The 11,784-nt window shown below is 45.4% G+C and overlaps 1 protein-coding gene across 1 annotated transcript; it reads right to left on the minus strand.

The window, feature by feature from the left end:
- Positions 1-2,287: 2,287 nt before the first annotated feature.
- Positions 2,288-2,644, minus strand: LOC308311830 (elongin-C-like; the record flags this gene model as incomplete). Its single annotated transcript, XM_080758606.1, has 1 exon — positions 2,288-2,644. One exon carries the CDS (start codon positions 2,642-2,644, stop codon positions 2,288-2,290), a length of 357 nt encoding a protein of 118 aa, XP_080614732.1.
- Between the last annotated feature and the right edge of the window lie 9,140 nt (positions 2,645-11,784).

Here is an 11,784-nt window from a genome sequence, read left to right on the forward strand (position 1 = left end):
ACCATATCAATAAACATAACCTAAATAGGCCTACTACTGCAAAGTAGTAATAACATCTTAACAATAACATTAATACCACACTATATGTATGATGCTAATGTTCTAAATATCATGTTTTGTTTTACGTAGACCGTCACCTACCCTACGGACGGTAGGCGGCAGGCCTAAGGGTATATTTATTTGTTTGTTTGTTTGTTTGTTCTACGTTTCTTTCTCCGTCCCTATGCTCTCCTCTGGGCCTCTGGCTATGCATTTCTCTATAGAGAAATATATCGGTAGCTACTATTCTGAGTCTAGGATTCTACTATCGCATTTGGACGCTAGGGGACAGTATATCATTATGGCATTCGTTTTAGAGAGCTTCATGCAGTGTGTGTGTGTGTTCTAAAGCTCCCATTTGAAACCCAATGAGTGACGGTTATGTGTTCAGACTCAGAGTGTAGTGCCCTCTGCCCTCCGATTGATGGGTATTATTGAAACTCTCCATGGTGCTGAAGAGGTACGTAGGAGCGCACACCAATAGTGGGGAGGTGCTGACCACGGGAGATACACTGATGCAAAGTGATGCAAAAATATCATACCATCGACAAAAAAGAAGATAATTAAATGTAGGCTATAATAAAATTCCTGGCCCTGAAAACATTATTGGACAATTTGTATAGCACTAGAGCGGTGCCCGCATTGGGCACATCTAGGGTTGATCAGGTGTGACCAATTGGCTAATTTGGGCCCTGTCCAGAGCCCAGGCATGCAGAGGCTTTGCGCGTGCCACACCCCCACAGGGAGTGCAGTGCCCGTGTGTCGAGTCCGTCGGACCCACGGTTATCCAGAACCGCCACAAAAGGCTTCTTTCTGCCCAGGCTCTAGCTGGCCTGTTCCGATATCACAAGACTCCATAATTGGGCACACCTGCGTCCTGCAAAGAACTCCATATATTGGAATAATAAAGGGACACAGAGAGACACATACAGAAATCTTCTCCATATATGGGCATAAAAGGTACAGATGGGTGGAAAGTAATACTCTGCATTTCCGGTTGTCCAGAACCAGCACAAAAGCCTCATTTGGTCATGCCTGACAAAGAACTCATACATAATAACTGGGTGGGGCCAGCGTGATCTAGTATGAGAGTGACGACACTATATAGCGTTGACTCCCATTGTAACTATAGACTGTGGAAGTGCTAATTCTATCTCAATGGGATAGTTCCAATGTTTGGAACTATAGCCAATAGCACCCCGCTTTGCGGCGAGATCAATGCACGTCGCGACTCTCACGTGTTCCACGCCACCACAATGATGTGCGACCTCGCCCTTTATTAGCCAATTAATCACAACTGATCGCCCCCCTGTTAAGTTGGACAGTATGTCCAACTTAAGGGAGGGTCGCAAGACCGAAACGTTGCTTCTTATCAATAAATGCTCTAAACCTATAGCAAGTGGTGGTGTACGGGTGTAACTCCTTTTCTTCTACTGTGTATACTGTATGTCCCATTTCACCATTTTTCTCAAAATGAATACAGATCTTTTATCTTTTGGAAATAGCCAATTCAAGCTCACAACGTATTGCATCTTGTAGATTGGCTATTTTTCGAATAGCCGAAGTAGAAAATAGTGTCAAATGCATGGTTTTGTATTAACTAGAGTGTGTAAGTAATCAACTGGCAGGTGTGGGCATAGTCAGCCAGTACAGAATTCATTCCATATATATGGAGAGTACCCGCTCCACCCAGCTGTGTGTGTCCCTTTTATGCCCATATATGGAGATGTCTGTATCTGTCTCTCTGTGTCCCTTTATTCCGATATATGGAGTTCTGTGTCAGGCATGCCCAGATATGAAGTGTAGTGATGTCAGAACAGGCGTTGTAAATATGGAGTTCTTTGTCAGGCATTCACGCATGCCCAAATATGGAGTCTATATGCAGATGTCGGAACATATTTGTGATGGCCAGCTCCATATGGTCACTGGGCAGGGTCCCTTGTCCAGAGCCCGGGCAGAGGCCTTCTGTGGCGGCTCTGGACACTGCCGTGGGTCTGGGTTAGGGTTAGGTTTCTAACTATTAGAATTTAGATGGTTCAAGAGTTTCCTAAATTTTCTCTCTTTTTCATGTAGATTTTTTTTTTTCTTAGTTCCCCCTGGACTTTTATGTATAGTTATTTGGTAGTTGTTGGAGAGAGACAGGAATCTAGGAGTAGGGAACGGTATGCAGCAAATGGTCCGGCCAAGCCACGAATCGAACCGGGGATTCTCAACAATCTTTTCTCCCTTTTTACTGTGTATGTCCATGTTAACAATCCAAGAAGTTTGAAGCCATGAGCAGGTCCATTGCGACTTCGCGGCGAATGACAAAGTCAGGAGTGTCTGGGGCGTCCCCCCCTTTCTGGTCGGAGACGGAGTAACGTTCCTTGTAGGCGTAGAAGTTGCAGACCAGAGCCAGGATGTGAGAGGGAATCAGCCCGAGGGACACCTCGTTCACTTCGTCCTCCGCCACCTCGCCGGGCCCGCTCATCATGGCTTTGATGGTGGGCGAGTATTTCAGGGCGAGGCTTTTCTTCACGATGAATTCAAAGCCATCGGAGGAGATCAACTTCACGTACGTGGCATCGGGCCCCGTGCAGCCACCGTTACCTACCGCGCCGTCCATTTCTATTTCCATTTCCATTTCCATTTCTATTTGAAAAGGTCCGTCTGTTAATGCAAACTATAGCAAGAGAATGCGTTCTTCTTATCAATGTGAAAGTTGTGAGGTTGGGTGTCTCCATTTTATGGAATTCATGACGTGTCATGATGTCACATAATGACAGCGTCACGTGTCACCAATGATGAATTTGTGACACGTGATGCTGTCATTATGTGACATCATGACACATCATAAATTGGCTCCTTATTTGGACAATGTTTTAGCCCAGACCGACAGCTTTTTGAATTCCACATCTTTCTTCTTTCTTTAATTCAAACTAGAGCGGTGCCCTTTGTGCCCACTGGCCTACTTGGAACGATGCAAGTTGGAAATGCATGCCCCCCCACCCAAGTTATTATGACTGTGTCCCTTTTATGCCCATATATGGAGTAATTTGTCAGGCATGTCCGGAGCCCGGGCAGAGGCCTTTTGTGGCGGTTCTGGACTGTGGCATACATAAAAGTATACATTATGCAGAATGTCCCATTTCACAATTTTTCTCTCTCAAAATGTACAGTATATACAGATCTTTTGAAAATAGCCAATCCAAGCTTATCCAACATATTGCATCTTGTAGATTGGCTATGTCTTTCGAATAGCCGAAGTAAAAAATAGTGGCAAATGCATGTTTTGTTGCGAACGCAGTGAGCAGTGCCCGTGGAGTGTGTAAGTAATCAACTGGCAGGTGTGGCATAATCAGCCGTACATAACTCACTCCATATATATACTGTATATGGAGAGTACCCGCTCCACCCAGTTGTCTGTGTCCTTATTTATATGCCCATATATGGACATTTCTGTATCTGTCTCTGTGTCCCTTTGCGTGTCTAATTTGAAGTCGGTGGGGCAAACGCATTTATAGATACCCATGTCAGAGTACCCGTTCCATCCAGCTGTCACATCCTGACTTAACTAGCCTGGGCGGCATTCCTTTCAGGGTTTATGATATAGTCTCAAATAGTACACTCACAATCTCACATTCATATTCTAGAAATCAGCTAAACTACGCCGCAATCAAGGCTTTTATTGCTATTGGGAAGGTATTATTCTTCCGGTGTGAAGGAAAGGAAGTTCTGGTTTGAGGGTTCCAGCCTGATGACTATACAAAACAGTGGATCACATGGCAATTTAATAACAGACCAGGCTTTCCTCCGAGGTGGAAAGTGATGCAAGGTTACATCCCGACAGGTTCTTCGACAGCCACAAGCATCTGATATGCACTCAGTGCATTTGTCCAGGATTTGCCATAATGACATTAGTGTACAGTACACCTTCCTATAGTCTTCCGGAAGCATCAAAGCGCTATACAATGTACTTCACTTTAACACTTTTAGTAAACTAAGTATGGTTCCCATTCATTACTAAGGGCCTTTCTCGGCCCCACCCTTCTCCCATTGTGTTTAGTTTAGTAAGTCAACTGCACTTTTGATGCCGTTTTAAACACACACCATCAGCAGCTTGATTTATTAGTTGTGGATTGCACTCACTAAAATTCTCTTTACATGGAGCACCCACCCTTCTGATGTTAAATAAATAAAGAATTCCACTTAGAACATTTATCAGAAAATATATTACACAATTGACACTAGTTTTCCTTCATAGAGGCGGGATTGACCTCCTTTAGTTACTATGCCAGAGAGTTTTAAGATTAAGATTGATGTATTTCACGCGTGGCAAAATCTAAACATTTTGTTTTCCGGGAACAATGGCCTGCATGCAGCCCATAAACATTTCATCTTAAAGTACAATAACAAACAATGCCAGAAAACGTCCCTGCACGGCAGCACAATTTAGTTAGCTAAGTGAGACGGATTACGTATTTAACGGTTGGGTAAGCGTGGTTTGACGCGAGGTTGTTTCAGCGGTGACAGCTGAGGCTAATGTTGCCCAGTGCCCTCATTAATGAGCTCATTTGTCAACACCAGTTCGCCAAGCAGTGGTTTGCCTTCCTCCAGCAGTCGTCAAATATTCTTATCCTCTGTACTCTATATAGCATTTTTTGGCCCTTGAACATCAATGCTGTCAAACTGTGGCTTGGCAATGGTGACCTATCTTGATTGGTGTTAAAGTTCTACTGTAGGCTACGTGCTTATCTCCGCGCGCGCGTGCGAGTGCGTGTGTTTGTGTGTGTGTGTCAGAAGAAAGTAAGAGAGCAAAAGCTGCATCTTGACATGAGTGAGACCAAATTTCTCTCCCAGACACTGTGTGTGCATGGTGCATATGTATAGGGAATACAAATACAAAATAGACAAGTCATGACAGCATTAACTCAACAGCTATTGACTGCTGTAACCCTAAGCTCTATATCCTGGGCATGATTTATATGCAAATAGAAATGGGTGGTATATGGTATATGTGGTAACTATGGGTTGTTCTGGGGAAATTGTGTCTCTTCTCCGACAAGCAATTGTCTTTAATGTGCCTTTCCCAAGAAAACAAAATCAATATGTGGGACAGTTATATAAAGAAGTGACTACACCAACCTCACATGTTATATAGGAGTATATATAAACCCATTAACGATACTGCAATGCAGACTTGTGCCAAACAGGGGTGAGTGACACTGCAGATAGTATCTTGTAGCACATATAATAAGGCACCAAAGTATAATCTGGACTAGTTATTGTGTATAGGTTTGACTGCTGGAGCTATGGGGAATATGCTTACACGAGGCTAATATAATGAGACTCAGTCACAAAAGGGGTTAAATGACTGTGATATAAAAAAATAACTGAGCAGTTGAGACAAATAAGTATAACCATGTAAGTCCATATACTACCGGTCATTATCCATAATGTATCAATCATGGATAAGGGGTCAGGGCAGATGGGGAGGGGAAGAGAAGGTGAGTCAGTGGCAGGTTCAAATGAGAGGAGAGAATAAAGCACAGTAACGGCGTGACGTTTTAACTGTCTAACTATAAGCACTGAGGGCTTATGTCTGGCTGTCTAATTTATTAACAACCGTAGACTGGGGAAGAACTGGCGCAGAGCTTCTTCTTCTACTCCGTGGGTTTTTTTGGCGATGGGCATCCAAATAGCTGCATTACCAGTAGGCCTTCACCCCCTTCTGTTACTCTCACTTTACTTACTTTTACAGTCTATCCCATAAACCCGTTTCTTTAATCAATCTCTCCCCGTGTTATCCTCTGCTGCACCAATTAACTTCAGCTCTTCTTCCACCATACTCTCTCTTTCTCTCTGATACTGTCTACAGTCCATAATACTGTCTACGCCGAGCTGCAGACAGACCTGGCTCTTGTGCAGGCTCATCAGGTGATTGCAATCAGGTGATTGCAGACGACGCTCAGGTGGGGAGGTTATTGTAACTGGGAGACGGGTGCTGTGGTGGAGTGCTCTGGAGCCCTCTGGTGGCGAGACGTAACATTGTCACCTTTAACCCTTCAACTCAAGTTTTGTTTAGTTCAAGCATACATGTCAATTGTCATCTGGAGACCCTCCCAAAATCATGTGGCGACCCCGACCCACAGATTGAGAACCACATGGTCTACTGTAGGCCTATGTGTGCGATGTGGGCGCAACCCGCCCCTCCCTGACTGTACGGAAGGGCCAGCAGCAATCTGAGTCATTGACCGTTGCTGCACAAGACTCATCTCTCACCGCGTAGGTGACTGCATGCTTATAATGTATTGATACGTTCTGATCGGCATCAAATTACACAATAGCATTGCTCCAGTTCATGAGTCATGATGGAATGCTCTGATAATGCCAGATTCCATGCCAGACGTTAAATGAGTAATCTGTTATGGCAGCTATCGAGCGAGGGCTTTTGTACAGCAGAGAAATACAGATAGAAAGATAGAAAGAGTGACTGAGTGAGAAGGTTTGAGGGGAGAGAGAGACAGACAGACAGACAGACAGACAGACAGACAGACAGACAGACAGACAGACAGACAGACAGACAGACAGACAGACAAGAATGAGGACTATAAACGAGTGAGGGGGCGACAACATTCAGCATACGACAAGAGAGGTGATGATATAATAGGGAAAGGCAAGCGAGAGAGAGAGAAAGAAAGAAAGAAGAAAGACGATGAAAGAAAAGAGACAGCTGGGGGCAGAGGAAGATCGCATTAACGTGAGGCAACCTCCGTCTGAGTTAATAGGGTTTTGCCTCGTCGTAAGCAGCCTATTGACATTTGAACCGTGCCCTTTGCATACAGAAAGATTATTAATTCTCCACTCTACCTCCTCCATGGCCTCATGCCTTCTCCCCCTTTTTTTGTATTATTCATCCAAGCCAAGGCCTGTGAAGCTCGTATATGCTCTTAAACAGCCCACTTCACATTCAGATTAAGTACTTTCACACCTGCATGCGGCCAGCATATTCTCACCTCGCAGCTCGTCACACGTGGATGCACTGGGGGACTTCATAGCATATACATTTTCTGGGTATAGTCCAAGTTAAGAAACATTGAAAAGAAGGCACAAGTAGTGCTCCGGCAGAAAGGGGACTTGAGCCCCCGGCTGTGAGGTGTGCCAGAGCGAGACGTGAGCCGAGCGAGTGCCTCTGCACAGTGGGGTACGAAGCCCGTTTCTGCCGGCCCAGAACCGTCCTGGTTGTCAGTTATTATGATCCGATCGTTCCATCGTCACGGCACGAAAGGGCGTCCTTGCATTGCATGCACAAAAAGGTTCCTGACTAAGCGTCGTAATTTGACACGTTGGGAATGTGTGAGGGTAACGGTGGCACAGTCGGTAGTGCTGGCGCCTCACAGCTAGAAGGTCCTGGGTTTGATTCCCGTTGGGGACGCTGTGGGCACTGGGGGTGTGTTCCCTCCTCCGTGTCATCAGTGCCCATACCCGAAGCGGGGGTTGGTGAAAGAGCCTTTCTGTGTGGAGTTTGCATGTTCTCCCCGTGTCCCCTAGGGTTGGTGAAAGAGCCTTTCTGTGTGGAGTTTGCATGTTCTCCCCGTGTCCCCTAGGGTAGGTACCCTCACAAAAACATGTAATCCTGGTCTCTAAAACTACCTCCCCCTGGCCTGACGGAGGGGAAAGGAACTGGTCGGAATAACGTGTTCCTTCCATGCGCTACGTCCGGCCAGGGAAACTCTCCCCTGTCAGGTGAAAAGAAGCAGCTTGGACTCCTCATGCACAGAAGGAAGCATGAGGTCAGTCCGCTGCCCCCCCCCCCCCCCCCCCCCCCCCCCCCAGGTTGGCAGAGGAAGTGTAGAGCCCAGGATTACATTAGATAATTGACACTAGGTGAAAAAATGGGTTACAAAATTGTGGGCTAAAAAGAAAAAAGTTGGGAATATGTTTGCATAGAGACACACATGGACTACAAATTTCGCTGCCCCACTTCAGGTCCGTTAGAATGGTGTACTGCAGCTGCCAATGCAATCCCTATGAGAGGCATCATAAAATACCCTAATTTCACTGCTTCATTACTGAGGCTGTAGCGATTTGTTTTGTGTTCCAATAAAGTGTCCCATATGTTTGATTTGTCCTTTTCAATGTCACATACCTGCCATCTCATTATACAATCCACAATGTACTATACTCCTGTACTATACTCCATCAGTGGTCCAGGCACCTTGGCTGGTAACCCAGTCTGGCAGTGGTTCGACTCCCGATCCCGACGGCCTTTACTGCATGTCTTTCCCCCCCCATCTCTCTCCCCATGTCCTGTCAGCCTACTGTCTGTCCCTCCATAAAATATACAAAATAAAGGCGAAAGCATTGTAAATCTGAAGTTAGAGTGGTCATTGTATATGTATTTGTGGAAAATGATCCAAACAGCATCTTGCAAGACTAATTATTAATACTCATCTGGAGAATTCACTAGGTAGTTGAAAATGTCAGGATACATGATGTCACTCCTCCATTTAGCTGGGTTATTTTCCCAACTATTCAACCAAGTGAATCATACAAGTTGACAATGTAAAACATACTGTCGGAGCTCCGCGGTAGGCAGTAGAGTAGAGCATATATAAGCCCATGACATACAGTACATGTTCAAAATATAGACATGAATGAACAAAGTCAGTGGGAATCGGAATTCCACTCTTCAAAGTCGGCGCTCGTAGCCTCGAAAAGGCAGTGACGTCCCTTAAAAGCAACAGGTTCTCTGTCTACCATCTCCCCTCGGCTCTGTTAACATTATGGGAAACTCGTTCAAGTGGTAAATTAAATGTGAAATACATCCTCTGAGAAAACAATATAATTATGGTCCGTTCTAACGGACCAGAAGTGCATGGGGCCGCTGTCTAATGCTGTCTAATGCTGGCTAATCGGCTGGAAGCATAGACTCTTAGTGAGTGAGGGGAGAGATATGTCGGGAAAAGGAGAGACAGGGATCCATGGACTGGGAGCCGTGGAGGCAACTATCATTAGCAAGACCTCATTCACATGCCTAGAGGAGAAAGACACTGGTTGATAAGAGATGTGAGCATGGCCGTAGCCAGGGCAAATATACATGAGATGAGAAGGAGACGTGGGTCCCCCATACTTACACTTAAGCTGTTGTTTCTGTGCAGTATTATTAAAAAGACCAAGCAGTCAAATAAGACATATAGGTAACTTTAACACAAACTGGTACATGATTATTTAACTATGCAGCTAATGCAGTGACTGTATGGCAGCATGGCAGGACATTCAGAAAAGGGTGCTGTAGGGGGAAATGGAAAGATCTCTCAGGGGACCAGAATTTCCAGGGAAGAAGCGCCTAAGTGGTGGGAAGACATCCGCTGAGAGAGGTCAGCAAAGGCGCGCAGAGATGCGCTCTTCAACCTGCGTGGCTGAGGGGATGAAGGCGAAAAACTGTTCTGCGTTGTCTGACAGACATTTGGAGAACTTGTGTAAGGAGTAACTTGTGTAAGGAGAGCCTTAAGGGATCCGGAATAGAGCCAGAAGAGGAGGAGGACACAAAGAAGACAGGGTCAGAACGACATAGGTCGGATATGAATGAGACGGGTTGACAAAGAAAGACTGACAGGGATGAGGCCGAGTGTGAAAGTGGGAGAGAGAGAAAGACTTTTGAGAGTGCAAACTGAGGGAGATACAGCAATATAAAATACTCCTCTTCCTTACATGATAAATGATTTGAGTGCAGCCTATAATACATCCTTAAATTCATCACTTCCTTGGTATATAGCGCAACTACGCCAAACAGAAGATATATAGGGCCCTCCGCCAGCTCTCTCCCAAACACTATCATTTACACTGATGAAACAAGGACCCGACGACATCACCTTCACCTCTCCTGTGTCTTATTTACATTGTCTTCCTGATGCTATAATACTGTATAATGCCTGCTCCTTCTTATTTCTCCTACACGTCTCCGCCAATTGTATAAACAAAGACGGCAAATTAATCATTGATCGTGTGCATGTTGACGCGTGGCGTTGGGTGGATTACATGTGTTTAGCCATGTCGCCCGTGACGGAACAATGCATGCTTTTCATTTGCCAAAAGGATGAGTAAACACGCATCTCATTATGCACCTGGCCGCGGTACGCAAATCGTAATGCTTGAGATAACGTCACGTATATAGGGACTATTTGCAGTGCCGACACGTATATGGGCTGAACGCAATAATGCTTAAGAATTGTGTCGGTCATGCTGTATGGAAATGATTTACATAATGGACCAAATTAATAGAATGTATTTATGACATCCATAATCTGTTATTTTCACAATTCCTTGAATCCTTGTATGATAAGTATATGCATATTGTGTGTGTGACTGTGTGTGTGTGTGTGTGTGTGTGTGTGGGTGTGTGTGTGTGTGTGTCTGTGTGTGCGTGTGTGTGTGTGTGTGTATGGCTCTCCATTCGTGCCACAACGAACCTTCATGTGGCGCATGAATGAACGCATTGATTTTTATGACACGTGCATGCTTGTGTGTGTGCACGTGTGAGGAGTCCCAGCTTATTTTGTCAGATGTAAGAAGGGGAGCCCCCCATCTGACAAAATGAGCTGGGACCCAAAGGAAAAGAAAAAAATCACACCTGTGTGAACTGAGTGGTGCAACTCCCCTCTCTCTCTCTCCCCTCTCTCTCTCTCATATTAGCAGTCAACAGTGCAGCACGTGCAGCACTATCTCTCTCTCTGTTTCTGGCAAACAGCACCCCTACTGGTACTAATAGTCATTCTCGTGCTCATGGCCACATAGGTTAACCTGACGCTGCCAGATGAGGGCGGTATTGCGGAAACATATTCCCCAACACAACACTCATCTGGGATCTCTGACAGAGTTGAGCCCTGAGTCAGATCTGCTTCGCACCGAACCAATCAGCGTGAGCTAAAGGCGGGATGCGGATGTGACGGTATATAGACACGTCGATATGATTGGTTGCGTTTGCACGCCCACACGGTGATAGACAGACGCTCCCATCCAATCATCTACCATGTATCTTGAAAAAAAGGAACAGCCCCGTCATCGAATTTGCTTCCGCGATCCCAGATCCAAATAAGCTGTGAAACAAATTTGTGTAGCAAGCTTTTTGGATCTGGCAGCGTCAGGTTACACATAGGTAGGTGAACAAGGACATTGCTGTTCCTATCAAAAATGATAGGGACCACTGTGGTAGAGGACGTTAATATACTGACTAACACAACTGCCGTGCTTGTCTCCCTGCTCTTCTATTGAGAACTTGGCTGCTGTGTTCAAGTAGGACCACTAGTGGTTGAAAAGAGGTATTGCCTCCCCCTGGTATTGCCTCCCCCTGGCCAGCCTGATGGAGGGGAAAGGAACTGGTTGGAATAACGTGTTCCTTTCCACACGCTACGTCCAACCAGGGAAACTCCCCCCTGTCAGGTGTAAAAGGAGCAACTTGGACACTCAGGCATGAAGGAAGCATGAGTTCAAGTCCGTTGCTCTCCCCATGTCCCCCATATATGGGGACTAGGTTGGCGGAGGGTGTGTAGAGCCCAGGATCACATTAGATAATTAGGGTACAAAATCGTGGGATAAAAATGATAAGAAAAAAAAGAAAAGAGGTATTGCAAGAAACCACAGATACAAATCTTGCCTCCGTTAAATAGCAGATCTACAAGCTCATAGCGCGGCACCGAGTGCTATGAGCTTGTAGAGCTGCTATTTTTCAATAGCTAAAGCATAACACCATGCTTAAAACACCAA

This window comes from Protomyctophum bolini, assembly GCF_963924005.1.
Source record: "Protomyctophum bolini genome assembly, chromosome: 3".
In the NCBI taxonomy this organism is placed as follows: Eukaryota; Metazoa; Chordata; class Actinopteri; order Myctophiformes; family Myctophidae; genus Protomyctophum; species Protomyctophum bolini.